The sequence below is a fragment of the Macaca thibetana genome, chromosome 1 (genome assembly GCF_024542745.1).
Source record: "Macaca thibetana thibetana isolate TM-01 chromosome 1, ASM2454274v1, whole genome shotgun sequence".
Taxonomy (NCBI): domain Eukaryota; kingdom Metazoa; phylum Chordata; class Mammalia; order Primates; family Cercopithecidae; genus Macaca; species Macaca thibetana.
Genome location: NC_065578.1, coordinates 119,426,368 through 119,442,331, shown reverse-complemented (window position 1 = coordinate 119,442,331; position 15,964 = coordinate 119,426,368). Strand labels below are relative to the sequence as shown.

Below are 15,964 nucleotides of genomic sequence, written 5' to 3'. Positions count from 1 at the left end.
TCATTCTATTCTAGCACCTAGTATTGTGCCTGATATTTCATATATACCTTTTGGAAAGATCTGTGAACAGACTCCAGCTATACTATTTTTTAAAATAGGATTTAATGGAAGAGGAGACCCACAGAATCAAAGGAACAGTTGAAGACTCAAAAGAACAGGCTCAGAAGGGGCAGGAATAGGGGAAGCAATAAGGATCTAGGTAGCAAGAAGGGGCCGATTGGTTCTGGCCACTTTTTTCTACTCTTATGTTGCTCCACTGATGATGCAATGCTCATAAAATCAGATCATCCTCGGGTGGGTCTCAAGATCATCACTGAGCTCAGGATACCTTAACCAAACTTCCCACCAAGACTATAAACTACGGCAAAAAAGGCAATTCTCGCCACCCAAAAAAAAAGTAGGGTTATTGTCCAAAGAAGGGAGGAATGGATACACCCATAGCCAAAAACCCAAAACAAAACAAAAGTCTGCAATAATCTCTCACTTGATATTTTGTCATCTAGAAAACAACTACTATCTTTCTTTCTTTCTTTCTTTCTTTTTTTTTTTTGAGACGGAGTTTCCAGGCTGGAGTGCAGTGGCGCGACCTTGGCTCACTGCAACCTCCGCCTCCCGGGTTCAAGTGATTCTCCTGCGTCAGCCTCCTGAGTAGCTGGGATTACAGGCGCCCGCCACCATGCCTGGCTAATTTTTTGTATTTTTAGTAGAGACGGGGTTTCACCATGTTGGCCAGGCTGGTCTCAAACTTCTGACCTCAGGTGATCTGCCCGCCTCGGCCTTCCAAAGTACTGGGATTACAGACATGAGCAACCATGCACGGCCAACATCTACTTTCTTGCAGTATTAACTGATATTTGTTTAAGAGATATAAATAGATTTCAATATTAAGTCAAATAAAAGAAGAAAGATACCTCTGTTCAAAATTATACAGCATACTAAAAAGATGCTTTTAAATGTCTTCTCTGTTCTATGATTCAGAAGAAACTAGAGGTCGGGGACAGTTCTATGAGACATGTCCTTTTGGATATCCCAAACTAAATTAATTATCTTATTTCCCTGACATCTGCTTCTCGTACCACATTATCTATCTCAGTTAATGAAATTACTATTCACTCTCTGACTGGCCTAGGAATTTGTTTAGAGAGAGTTTATTTGTCTAGAGTAATAAACTGGAGAGTAATATTTGTTTCCACCATCTCCCTCATTTCTCACACTCAATTGATCAAAAAATCCTATCGATTCTAACTCAAATTCTCCAACCTATCTCTTCCTTACCATTCCCAATACCAATGCCTGTGTTCAGGTCCTTATTACCTTTGGCCATGAACCACTTGCAACAGTTTCTCAGTGATCCCGTCTCCTCACTCAATCCACGTAAGCCTATCTCCCACACGGTTGCCACACTCATGACTCTAAAACAAAGATCTATGTCTGCCAGACTCTTCTTTAAAACCTTCTATAGGCCGGGGGCGGTGGCTCGAGCCTGTAATCCCAGCACTTTGGGAGGCCGAGACGGACGGATCACAAGGTCAGGAGATTGAGACCATCCTGGCTAACCCGGTGAAACCCCGTCTCTACTAAAAAATACAAAAAACTAGCCAGGCGAGGTGGCGGGCACCTGTAGTCCCAGCTACTCGGGAGGCTGAGGCGGGAGAATGGCGTAAACCCGGAAGGCGGAGCTTGCAGTGAGCTGAGATCCGGCCACTGCACTCCAGCCTGGGCGACAGAGCGAGACTCCGTCTCAAAAAAAACTCCACACTGTCTATCAAAAATAAAAGCCAACCACCTCCGTGTCTTAGTTGAAATGACAGAACACAAAAGTTTCTCATAATGATTTATAAATGCAACCCTTTCTTTAATATGGAGGTTCTTTCACCCTGCTGTACATGAGATAAGCTGTAGTGCACTTAAAGAACACTGATGCTAAGACCTCAATCTGAAAAAGTCTGGTTTAATTGGTCTGGAATTAAGCCTTTACATCACCTTTTTAAAGACCTCCCCCGGATAATTCTACTATGTAGTCAGGGTTGAAAACTACTAATTTATAACATGGCTAGGAAGACACTTCTACTTCTAGACAGCATGCGGTAATAGGGTTCGTATTCATTCCCCTTCACCCTGACAGGAATTACTAAAACATAGGACAAGATATACAAAATAATTATTTTCAGACACTGGATATCAGACAACATAGTAAAGTTATTCAAGAGGAGAAAGAAACAAGCAAAGTAAGCCGCACGACTGTCCTATTTAACTGCCCAGGAGCTCACAGGTAGTCATAGCAGAGAGGGAATCCAGGCAGAGCCTGGTGATCTTCCTGAGTTGAAAAGATAATGCTGGGATTTGAGAAGGCCAAGGCAGCTAGAGTTCATGGTGAAGAGTACCAGAAAGAAGAGAAAATTCCAGAGATCTGTGGAGAGTCTCCCTGAATATTCAGCTGAGTATTGATCGGTATATCAGAAAACTACCAAGGTTGGGGTAAGAACCACACAAGAGAATCAGATTAAACAATCCTCTTGACTCACACAAGGCTGAAAGTAGTTTGTTTCATCGTCTACTAAAGTGGGAAAAGCCTCATAATTAACAGGATATTGGGTAGAGTACTCAGAAAGGTATCACCCAAGTAATGGGGAAAATTAATCATCTTTAAAAAGCTTCTTGGGTTCCCCATAGTGAAACTTAAAAACAAGATCAAGAAGGATCTGTTTCCAACTAACTTAACTGTGTCCCAGAATAAAGCTCAATAATATTTACGGGAATACAAAACTATCTAACACCCAATATGTAAAATGTTCAATGTGTGGCATCAAATCAAAATATTACCAGGTGTGCAAAGAAGCAGGAAACAGTACTCAAAATGAAGAGAAAAATCAATTACTAGAAACATACTCAGAATTGAACAAATGTTAGAATTGTTATTATAGTATTTCAAATGTTCAAGAAAGTAGAACAGATTGATCAAGTGAAGTAAAATATTAATACATGGACCAGGCACAGTGGCTCACACCTGTAATCCCAGCACTTTGGGAGGCCGAGGCAGGCAGATCACCTGAGGTCAGAAGTTTGAGACCAGCCTGGCCAGCATGATGAAACCCCATCTCTACTAAAAATACAAAAATTAGCCGGGCGTGGTGGTGGGTGCCTATAATCCCAGCTACTTGGGAGGCTGAGACAGGAGAATTGCTTGTACCTGGGAGGCAGAGATTACAGGTAGCAGTAAACTGAGATTGCAACATTGACAAGAGTGAAACTCTGTCTCAAAAAGAAAAGAAAAAAAATTAATACATGAAAGTTACACACTTCTAGAGATGAAAAAGACAATATCTGAGATGAAGAATACACTGGATGGAATTAACAATAGATTAGACACTGTAGACAAAAAAGTTAGTGAACTTAAAGACATAGCAATAAAAATGATCCAAAAGTAAAACAAGAGAAAGAAGACAAAAAGTGAACAGAGCATCAGTGATCAATGGGAACAATTTAAATGACCTAATAAATATATAATTGAAGTCCCCAAAAGGAAGGAGTTATAAAGGGCAACAAAAAATTTTTGAAAAAATCATGGCTGAAAATTGTCCAAGTATAATGAAAACTGTAAACACACAGATCCAGTAAGCGTAACAAACCCAAAACACAAGAAACATGAAAATAACCACACCTAGGCACATTTTAATGAAATTGCTTAAGATCAGTGATAAAGAGAAAAATTTCTAACTATTCAGGAGAAAAAAAAAACCATTATATAGAGAGGAACAAGGAGAAGAATGACAGCATAACTTGAAAATTAAAAGACAACAGAGAAGCCGTGCGCAGTGGCTCACGCCTGTAATTCCAGCACTTTGGGAGGCTAAGGAGGGCAGATCACCTGAGGTCAGGAGTTTGAGACCAGCCTGACGAACATGGAGAAACCCCATCTCTACTAAAAATACAAAATTGGCTGGGCGTGGTGGTGCATGCCTGCAATCCCAGCTACTCAGGAGGCTGAGGCAGGAGAATCACTTGAACCAGGGAGGTGGAGGTTGCAGTGAGCGGAGATGGCATCACTGCACTCTAGCCTGGGCAACGAGAGTGAAACTCTGTCTCAGAAAAAAACAAAACAAAACAAAAAGACAACAGAGCAACATCTTTAAAGAGCTGAAGGAAAAAAAGAGCAGTCACCTGGAATTCTATAACCAGCAGAGTAGGTTTCTTGTGCGTACAACCCGTGTAGTCACACAGGGCTTTGTACTCAGAAGGACTGTGCTTTGTTTAATGCTCTGTTGTTAATTACTTGAAATTCTTTTTTTTTTTTTTTTTTGAGACGGAGTCTCGCTTTGTCGCCCAGGCTGGAGTGCAGTGGCACCATCTCGGCTCACTGCAAGCTCCGCCTCCTGGGTTCACACCATTCTCCTGCCTCAGCCTCCGAGTAGCTGGGACTACAGGCATGCACCACCACGCCCGGCTAATTTTTTGTATTTTTAGTAGAGACGGAATTTCATCATGTTAGCCAGGATGGTCTCGATCTCCTGACCTCATGATTCACCCGCCTCGGCCTCCCAAAGTGCTGGGATTACAGGTGTGAGCCACCGCGCCCGGCTGAAATTCTTAATAATATTTGAACAGAGGGGTCTACATTTTCATTTTGCATTGAGCCCCCACAAAGTATGTAATCAGTCCTAATAACCAGCAAGAATATCTTTCAAACATGAAGGTGAAATAAAGACTTTTTCACATACAAAAGCCAAAAGAATTTTCCCAGCAGCAAATCTGCACAAGAATAAGAAGGATTAAATAAATTATTTCAGGCAGAAGGAAAATGATACCAGATGAAAATCTAGATTTAAACAAACTAATGAAGAATACTGGAAATGGTAAATATGTCAGTAAATATGAAACTTTAAAAATATCTTTTACATCACTAATGAGTAAGGAAATGCAAATCAAAGCCACAATGATATTCCACTTTACACTCATTAGGATGGCAATTATTTTAAAAAACAGAAACAGAAAATAACAGTGTTCATGAAGATATGGGGAAACTGAAACCCTTGTACACTGTTGGTGGGAATGTAAAATGGTGCAGTTGCTGTAGAGAACAGTATGGTCGTTCCAAAAAAGTAAATATAGAATTACCATATATGCAACAATCCCTCTTCTTTTGCAACCCAAAAGAATTGAAAACAGGGACACAAACAGACATTTGTACATCTATATCTGTTGCAGCATTGTTCACAGTGGCAAAAGGTGGAAACACTTGAAATTTCCATCAACAGATGAATGGATTAATAAAATGTTGTATAAACATACAATGGAATATTATTTGGCCTTTTAAAAGGTACATAATTATAAGCCTGGGCAACGAAGTGAGACCCCATCTCTACAAAAAATACCAAAAAAATTGCTTGTAGTCCCAGCTATTTGGGAGGCCAATGTGGGAAGATTGACTGAGCCCAGGAAGTCAAAGCTGCATTGAGCCATGATTGTGCCATTGCACTCCAGCCTGGATGACAGAGTTAAGACTCTATCTCACACACAAAAAAGTATGTAATTACAACACATGCTACAACATGGATGACCCTGAAAGAGATTATGCTAAGTGAAATAAGCTGGATGCAAAACAACAAATATATGATTCCACTTATATAAGATGGCTACAGTAATCAAATTCATAGAGCCAGAAAGTAGAATAGTGGTTACCAGGAGGTAGGGGAGAGAGAATGGGTAGCTATTGTTTAATGGATTCAGAGTTTCAGTTTGGGAAAAAGAGAAAATTCTGGAGATGGATGGTGGTACTTGTTGCATAATAATATGAATGTACTTAATGCAACTACTGAACTGTACACTTAAAATGGTTAAACTGGTAAATTTGTGGGGGAAGAAGAGTTTACTTAGCTCTTTTATTTATTTATTTATTTTTAGACAGAGTCTCACTGTCGCCAGGCTGGAGTGCAGTGGTCCGATCTCGGCTCATTACAACCTCCAACTCCCTGGTTCGCGCCATTCTCCTGCCTCAGCCTCCCAAGTAGCTGGGACTACAGGTGCCCACCACCATGCCCAGCTAATTTTTGTATTTTTAGTAGAGACAACGTTTCACCATGCTGGCCAGGATGGTCTCTATCTCCTGACCTCGTGATCCGCCCACTTTGGCCTCCCAAAGTGCTCGGATTACAGGCGTGACCACTGTGCCTGGCCTATTTAGTTCCATCTATTCATTTATGCAATAATGGTCTCAGCAGTAGGTAATAGAAATATAACCTTATATTTAAAATTCATTTTTCATTTTGAAATGTTTGGGTCTTTGTCTCTTCTTCCTAGTTTACTATTTTTATTTATTTATTCATTTATTTTTAACAGTGGTGGATCTGAGATCTACCTTACTGTTTTAAATACTTAACTCCGACCAAATAGAAGATAAATAAAAATTGCATTCCCTTACTTTTCTCTAAGGCCATACTGGTATAACTAGAATTGGCTCTTTAGAATTTAGGTATCATTTATAGTAAGTTGGAGATCTGATCACAGAATGATACATGTAAGAGTGTTATAGCACAAAAAAATGCACAGATATTTTTAAAAGGACAAATTTCAGGACACTTTCCATCTGAGTTCATAAGAAAGTCCTCTTGAGTATCCTTCAAAGTTAAAACGCTCTTCCCTTCAAGTTCATGAAAATATTAGGATTCATAGAACACAGTGGTCACTGGTGACATGGCCCATGGTAGCTGAATTAGATTGAGTATAAATGAAGTCTTCACATATTAGCGAAGAGGTTGACAGAAGAAAGGCCAGGAAGCCACTTGAAACTCATGTCCATGGAAGGCCAAATGAAGTTGATTTAACTGTTCCATTAGAAAGATATTATCCCACTGCTTAGCCCTCAAAGTGCTCATACTGCTACTTTCCTTCTTTATACCACCAGTTCTGGGAGCAAACCTCCTGGAAAAATGGAAGTATAGACTGTAAACACAAAACTGTGGGGACAGCAAAGGGGCTCTGATGCTCTAGTTGTGTCTAGATACTGTCAAACGTCCCTTGTGATGCACAATTGCCCTTAGTTGAGAACCACTAACCAAAATAAATTAAATAATATGTCGTGTTCATGCATCAGAAGACCCAATATTGTTAAGATATCAACTCTCTATAAGTTGATCTATAGACTCAATGCAACCCCAATCAAATAGCCCACTGGCTTTTTGTCTATAATTACAAGTGAATTCTGAAATGTATATGGAAATGCAAAGAACCTAACACAATGAAAACGATTTTGAATAAGAAGAATGAAGTTCAAGAATTTAACTACATGATTTCAAGACATGTAAAGCTACTGTAACCAAGTCAGTATGGTATTGGTCTAAAGATAGATAAGGGAGGCTGAGGCAGGAGAATTGCTTGAACCCAGGAGGTGAAGTTGGAGGTGACGTTGCAGTCAGCCGAGATCGCGCCACTGCACTCCAGCCTGGGCGACAGAGTTAGACTCCGTCTCAAAAAAAGAAAAAGAAAAAAAAAAAAGATAGATAAATAAATCAGTCAAACAAAATAGAACCCCAGATACAAATGATTACATACATTTCAACAAAGGTGCTAAAGCAATTAAATGGAGAAATGATAGTTCCCTTAACAAACAGTGTCAGAACAACTGTACATCTACATTCGAAAGGAAAAAAAAACCTTGATCACCATATACAAAAGTAAACTCAAATGAATCATAGGCCTAAATGTAAAAATGCAAAACTATAAAACTTCTAGAAGAAAATAGAATATTTTTATAATCTGGATTAAGCAATGATTTCTTAGGTATGTCATTAAAAGCAAAACCATAAAAATTAAAAGCAAAACCAATAAAAATGATAATGTTTATTTACTGCAGCAAAATTTTTAAATGTCTGGTCTTCAAAAGACAGTGTTACTAAAATGGAAAGACAATCTGCACAGTGCGAGAACATATTTGCAAAGAACATATACAGTAAAACTTGTATTTAGAATATGAAACTAACCCAATGAACTCAGTGAAACCCAAACAACTCAATGGAAAATGGGCAAAAGATTTCAACAGACACTTCACCAAAAATATGTAGATAATAATCAAGCACATGAAAAAAAAAGCTCAATATCATTAATCATTAGGGAAATTTAAATTTAAAAAAATAAGATTTTACACCCACTAGAATAGCTATAATAAAAAAGATGTACAGTAACGAGTATTGGGAAGGATGTGGATAAATGACAACCTTCATACATTACTAGTGGGAATGTAAAAGGTATAACCCTTTTGGAAAACAATTTGGCAGTCTCTTTAAAAGCATGCCTAGTGTTATATGCCCTGAGAAATGTACCCAAGAGAAATGAAAGACGTGCACAAATAATTATAGCAACTTTATTTGTAATAGCCATAAAACTGGAAACAACCAAACGAATGGTGAATTAATAAAGTGTAGCACATTCATGCAATGAAATACTACTCAGCAACAAAAGAAAATGAACTACTGATACCCACAACAGCATAGATAAGTTTCAAAATAATTGTGCTGAGTGAAAGAAGCCAGACAACAACAAAGAGTAGATACTATATGATTCCATTTGTACAAAATTCTGGGAAATGCAAAGTAACATATAATGACAAAAGCAGAGGGGTGGGAAGGAGGAATTGAAAAAGGGCAGAAGGAAGCTTTTTGGGATGATGGATAAGTTTGTCATCTTGATTGTGGTGATGATTTCACAGGTATATACATATGCTGAAATTTCAAATTGCACACTTTAAATTTACCCAGTTTATTGTATGTCAATTATATCTCAATAAAGTTGTAGAGCAGCAATAACAAAGAGATGGCTAGACAAGCATATTACAGTAGTTGAAGTTTGACGTTAGAAACTCATTGAATCTTCTCTGAAGTTGTCTGCAGGTTTCAGGCTATCCACCTACATAGAATGTGCAATCTGCTGGGCTTCAAAAGCACACATTGAGGCAGATGGCCAACAGCTGAAAATTCACTTAATTTCCTTTTTAAAATAGTTATATACTTGAAAAAGGATTGACTTTGAATTAAATCCTCACAGAAAATTTCTATCACAGCATGGGATTCACTTCAATAAAGCATCTTCCCAGCATCATAAATCTGCTTGTGTCCTTCTGGCAAAATTTGCTTCCCACTCAACCTGGCTTTGTTATCTGGTCAAGCCAGACAAAAATTCACCTCCTGTGTAAAGCTGTCTCTGATCATCTGCCTTTTTTAATTTTTAATTTTTAATTTTTTTTTTGAGATGGAGTCTCACTCTGCCACCTAGGCTGGAGTGCAGTGCTGCGATCTCGGCTCACGGCAACCTCCATCTCCCTGGTTCAAGCGATCCTCCTGCTTCAGCCTCCTGAGTAGCTGGGATTACAGGCACACCACCATGCCCAGCTAATTTTTTTGTATTTTCAGTAGAAATGGAGTTTTACCATGTTGACCAGACTGATCTCGAACTCCTGACCTCCAGTGATCGGCCTGCCTCGGCCTTCCAAAGTGCTGGGATTAACAGGCATGAGCCACCGTGCCCGGCCTCATCTGCCTTTTAGCACCATAGAGAGGTACCATTAACCACCTGGTTTATATTGCCAGCATGTAGGGGCTGTAATATGGTACCCCAGCCCCATCTCCCTACCCCCATCATTCTTTTTTCCTTAAGAAAATAAGCTTGCCACTTAGAATTTAAACTTTACAATTAAGATAAACTGATTTAGAGAATAAATGGAGACACTTGAAACAGTCACAAGGATCCCCAAACCAGACTATAACCTGACTGAAAGTATTAGCATATCAGAGACAGAAAAAGAGGTGTACCTAAGAAGGGAGGATAATCATCAGTGGACACTTAGTGTCCAGGAAAAAGAACCCATGTGTACCCCTTGATGCTCTGAAGCTATCAAATTATTTGAAATTTAGAATCCACTAATTAATTCCACTTGCTCTAGATTCAAGTTTCAAAAACAACCTTTTGGCTGTAATTTGGCTCTCAAATGTGGCACGTATACAAAGAGATATTTTGCTGGGATCATAAAAGAGAGTCTAGTTCCCTAAGATGTTAAAATTCTCATTATAAATTAATAATTTGTTATTCTGGGTTTATAGAGTAGTCCTGTGATTTATCAGTTTAAAAAACAGTCTTGGCTGGGTGCAGTGACTCATGCCTTTAGTCTCAGCACTTTGGGAGGGTGGGGTGGGAGGATTGCTTGAAGCCAGGAGTTTGAGACCAGCCTGGCAACATAGCAAGACTCCATCTCTACACAAAATAATTTTTAAAAAGTAGCCGGAAATGGTGGTATACAACTATGATCTCAGCTACTTGGGAGGCCAAGGCAAGAGGATCCCTTGAGCCCAGGAGTTGGAGACTGCAGGGAGCTATGATTGCGCCACTTCACTCCAACCTAGGCAACACAGTGAGACTCCATCTCTAAAAAAAAAAAAAAAAAAAAAAAAAAAAAAAAAAAAAAAAAAAAGAAAAAGAAAAGAAATAGACTTAACAAGTTAAAGACCAGATTTTGACATATTTTCCAAGATAATGCCACTTTCTATGGCTTGTTAGGGAAGTCAGCTTTCCTTGGAGAGAGAGAGAGAAAGAGAAAGATGTCTACAGTTCATCTTTCTGTTATAGCACTTACTCCATACTCCAGTTACTGAAGCGTATTATAGAACTATAGATTCTGAGTTACCTGAGGGTAGTTTTGTATCCAGTTTGTGCTGGCCTCCACCATCACTGCTCAATAAATAACACCAAAATGAACTGAATTTGGATAATGTGCAGAGCTGCTTTTTTCACATTTTTTAGTTGCCTGAGAGTTAGAAAATCGTACCAAAAACACCACTCCCCAAGTATAACCTCTAATACACTAACACTCATTAAACCTCTAACACTATAGCTAAAATAGTTATGTCTTTTAAAGAATGCTGAACTGGGGAATTGATTTTTAAATGAAGGGCAAAGTAGCACTAACCTCAGTCAAGTTGCTGTAACTGTTTCATTTGGGAACTGTGAAATTTTATAAAAACATTTCAAGATTTATCATTACATCAATGAAGATGAATATAGGTGTACTTTGTCAGATGAGTAACTATTAAGGAAATCATGAATGTTTGCTATCTATTTTCACAATTAAACCACAATTTAGAGGATCAAATTCTAACCTTACAAACTTTTCTTTTAACCAAAGACAGGGAGAAAAGTCATACTCTTGTGATAAGGAGTCATAACTCATTTTAAATTCTGCAGGATTAATGCTGCTTTCCACATGAAAAGAATTCACCCTGTGTATGTCAAGTGATTAAGGAGCCTTGGAATTATAAACATACATTCAGATTAATTTTTTTGTTCTAAGCTTTAAATAAAACTTCAAAGTATTTTATAAAAAAAGTAACATCCCATATACTTTTTTAAAAAAGTAATTATGTCTATAAAAGTAATTTGTATAAGGTAATAAAAATTTTACTTTATAAAAAATCAAACAGCGAATACTTTTTGCTTAATTATTTCTTAGGAACAGTAATTTATTATGGGTTTCTTAAAAGACATATGATTCATCAAAAAGCTTATACACCATGATCAAGTGAGCTTCATCCCTGGGATGCAAGGTTGGTTCAGCATACGCAAATCAATAAACGTAATCCAGCATATAAACAGAACCAAAGACAAAAACTACATGATTATCTCAATAGATGCAGAAAAGGCCTTTGACAAAATTCAACAGCCCTTCATGCTAAAAACTCTCAATAAATTCGGTATTGATGGAACGTATCTCAAAATAATAAGAGCTATTTATGACACACCCACAGCCAATATCATACGGAATGGGTAAAAACAGGAAGCATTCCCTTTGAAAACTGGCACAAGACAGGGATGCCCTCTCTCACCACTCCTATTCAACATAGTGTTGGAAGTTCTGGCTAGGGCAATCAGGCAAGAGAAAGAAATCAAGGGTATTCAGTTAGGAAAAGAAGAAGTCAAATTGTCCCTGTTTGCAGATGACATGATTGTATATTTAGAAAATCCCATCATCTCAGCCCAAAATCTCCTTAAGCTGATAAGCAACTTCAGCAAAGTCTCAGGATACAAAATCAATGTGCAAAAATCACAAGCATTCTTATACACCAGTAACAGACAAACAGAGAGCCAAATCATGAATGAACTTCCATTCACAATTGCTTCAAAGAGAATAAAATACCTAGGAATCTAACTTACAAGGGATGTAAAGGACCTCTTCAAGCAGAACTACAAACCACTGCTCAGTGAAATAAAAGAGGACACAAACAAATGGAAGAACATACCATGCTCATGGATAGGAAGAATCAATATCATGAAAATGGCCATACTGCCCAAGGTAATTTATAGATTCAATGCCATCCCCATCAAGCTACCAATGACTTTCTTCACAGAATTGGAAAAAACTGCTTTAAAGTTCATATGGAACCAAAAAAGAGCCCCCATTGCCAAGACAATCCTAAGTCAAAAGAATAAAGCTGGAGGCATCACGCTACCTGACTTCAAACTATACTACAAGGCTACAGTAACCAAAACAGCATGGTACTGGTACCAAAACAGAGATACAGACCAATGGAACAGAACAGAGCCCTCAGAAATAATACCACACATCTACAGTCATCTGATCTTTGACAAACCTGAGAAAAACAAGAAATGGGGAAAGGATTCCCTATTTAATAAATGATACTGGGAAAATTGGCTAGCCATAAGTAGAAAGCTGAAACTGGTTCCTTTCCTTACTCCTTATACGAAAATTAATTCAAGATGGATTAGAGACTTAAATGTTAGACCTAAAATCATAAAAACTCTAGAAGAAAACCTAGGTAATACCATTCAGGACATAGGCATGGGCAAGGACTTCATGTCTAAAACACCAAAAGCAATGGCAACAAAAGCCAAAATTGACAAATGGGATCTAATTAAACTAAAGAGCTTCTGCACAGCAAAAGAAACTACCATCAGAGTAAACAGGCAACCTACAGAATGGGAGAAAATTTTTGCAATTTACTCATCTGACAAAGGGCTAATATCCAGAACCCACAAATAACTCAAACAAATTTACAAGAAAAAAACAAACAACCCCATCGAAAAGTGGGCAAAGGATACGAACAGACATTTCTCAAAAGAAGACATGCATGCAGCGAATAGACACATGAAAAAATGCTCGTCATCACTGACCATCAGAGAAATGCAAATCAAAACCACAATGAGATACCATCTCACACCAGTTAGAATGGCAATCATTAAAAAGTCAGGAAACAACAGGTGCTGGAGAGGATGTAGAGAAATAGGAACACTTTTACACTGTTGGTGGGACTGTAAACTAGTTCAACCATTGTGGAAGACAGTGTGGCAATTCCTCAAGGATCTAGAAGTAGAAATACCATTTGACCCAGCCATCCCATTACTGGGGATATACCCAAAGGATTATAAATCATGCTGCTATAAAGACACATGCACACGTATGTTTATTGCAGCACTATTCACAATAGCAAAGATGTGGAATCAACCCAAATGTCCATCAGTGACAGACTGGATTAAGAAAATGTGGCACATATACACCATGGAATACTATGCAGCCATAAAAAAAGATGAGTTTGTGTCCTTTGTAGGGACATGGATGCAGCTGGAAACCATCATTCTCAGCAAACTATCACAAGAACAGAAAACCAAACACCGCATGTTCTCACTCATAGGTGGGAACTGAACAATGAGATCACTTGGACTCAGGAAGGGGAACATCACACACCGGGGCCTATCATGGGGAGGGAGGAGCGGGGAGGGATTGCATTGGGAGTTATACCTGATGTAAATGAGGAGTTGATGGGTGCTGATGAGTTGATGGGTGCAACACACCAACATGGCACAAGTATACATATGTAACAAACCTGCACGTTGTGCACATGTACCCTAGAACTTAAAGTATAATAATAAAAAAAAGACATGTGATTTATTTAAGCACTATTAACTGAATGTCTTTGTTTTCTGACATAAACAGTGGATAGTGTTATGAAAAAATAAAATTGTCAGTGAATATGCTAAATGTCATAGTTCACAAATATAGCTATCCAGAACATAGAATACAGATCCAATGACTATTTAGTTTTATAATTAGCACCGTTTTAATCCAAATTCCAATTTTATGCACAGGAAACTGAGGCCTACAGAAATGAAGTAACTTTTTACAGACCCGTTAGCTCAGAGGCTGGAACCACTATTGCCTGGTAGTTTGAAATGAGTACTACCTTCCATGAAATAAAAAGCTAAAAATGCTGTGATGAGGACATGTTTTTTTTCTAGAAAGGCTGCAGCACAATCTATCTCTTCTCCCAAAAATCGTATTTATGACAGATTTTTATGTTACTGCTACTACATGAAGAAAATTGAGCCTAATCTGTTCGGTCTTCCAGGCCAAAGCAAAGGAAAGGATTGATTTTAGATGGAGCTTGTCCTGCATGGCCTCCATCCAGCCATCAGGCAGGGCTCCAGCTCTGCAGGGGAAGAGAGGTAGCCCAGGAAGAGGGAATCACCACCCGCCCCACCCTGCGATCTGTATCTAAGAGAAATAACCCTGAAAAGCAGAGGTATAAGAGAAGGCAGTGTGTGCTTTCGTCCGGGTGCATTTCCTGATCCTTCATCTTCCATGACCATCTCTGATGTTTCCATCCCGGTATAGCCTTCTGAGCCATGTGTTCATCTCTCCTTTGGCTCAGTCCAACAGACACAGCCTGCAGTCTCACCTCCATCAACACAGCAAATGTCTATGCCTCAAGCTAAGACCTTGAGACAGAGACGGAGCTTCCCACGCTTTAGCCCTTCCAGGGGCACACCTTTATTTCTGGGCAACTCAACACTGTCCCTCCTCCTCCTGCCTCCACCACGGGCCCCATTACCTCCCTAACCTTCTCCAAGCAGTAGTCACTCAGCACCAACCCCTCTCAGGCGTCGGGATCTCCAGCCCGGGGCCCCAGCCCTCCGCGCGGTTCTCCTGCCCACCGCACCGTGCATTGCCTACCCCATCACGTTCCCCAGCCTCCGGGGCTCCAGAGGCAGGAGCTGGCCATGCTCTCACCTCATCCAGGGTGCGGCTGCCGCGGCTGCTTCTTCCTCCTCGGCCGCCGCTGCCCAGCTCCCGGCTGGCTCTGGGCGCCGTCTTTCCCGGCTCGGGGGATGCCGCGGGGACTGAGGGGTTCGCGTCGCGTCCCCGGAACGGTAAGGCGCGTGGTGAGCCCGGCGGGACGCGCGACAGCAGCAGCCCAACTCGTATCGGCGGCGGCAGCAGGACCCGCTGTCTGTCCCCTTCATGGATTTCCTGGGCCTGGCCACCTCAGTCTTAGCTACGGTTCCTGCTTGTTTTCCTGGTGTCTTCCGGGGCTGCCAGGGCGCATCCTCTGGGCCTGGCTGAGCGTTCCCGTCAGTTCTCTGGGCCTCCTCCGCGGCTGCCCCTGCCACCTGCTCCGCCCAGATTGCTTTGGTCCTTCTCCCGCAGACACACTCACTGCCTTTCATCATCTGTCATCTCCCCATTCTCTCTCCACCCACTGCCTCATTCCCACATCCCACTCCGTTTCTTCCTTTCTATCCGCTCCAGTGTCACCTTCCCTTTATTTCCAACCTCAAAGAAGTTTCTCCTTTTCTGCCTCTCAATAGTTTCCCCGGCTTCATCCTCCTCCCCGCGCCCCCGTATCAGTCATCCTTTCATAATTTATCCAGTTTTTCCTATCCTATTAGCTCCAAAGAATCGTTACTGCAGGTTGTTGGCTAGCCTCTTTTCTTCCTGTTTCTCTCTCTTTCCTAAAATCTTTTCCTTTCAATTTTCCCTTTAGTTTTTCAATTGTAAAAACTTTCTCCCAAACAACCTAAATTTTCATTTCAGTTGAGACTGATTTCAGTTTTCCATGAACTCATAGTAAAGCATATATAGCTTGGTATCCATCATAAACCAAGAAAGTGTTTTAACCTTTTTTTGAAG

At 39.9% G+C, this 15,964-nt stretch overlaps 1 protein-coding gene across 22 annotated transcripts in view; it reads right to left on the bottom strand.

Moving 5' to 3' along the window:
• Window positions 1-15,754, bottom strand: part of LOC126931165 (myomegalin) — a 382,023-nt gene extending 366,269 nt beyond the window's left edge. For 10 of the 22 annotated variants that reach the window (XM_050749110.1, XM_050749168.1, XM_050749104.1 and 7 more), the window contains exon 1: window positions 15,065-15,750. In XM_050749110.1, the coding sequence (XP_050605067.1) occupies window positions 15,065-15,504 (440 nt within the window). In that variant the 5' untranslated portion in view covers window positions 15,505-15,750. Of the gene's footprint in view, window positions 1-15,064 lie in introns of all 22 variants that reach the window. The other 12 variants (XM_050749050.1, XM_050749121.1, XM_050749130.1 and 9 more) reach the window with 5 other exon arrangements.
• Window positions 15,755-15,964: the final 210 nt, after the last annotated feature.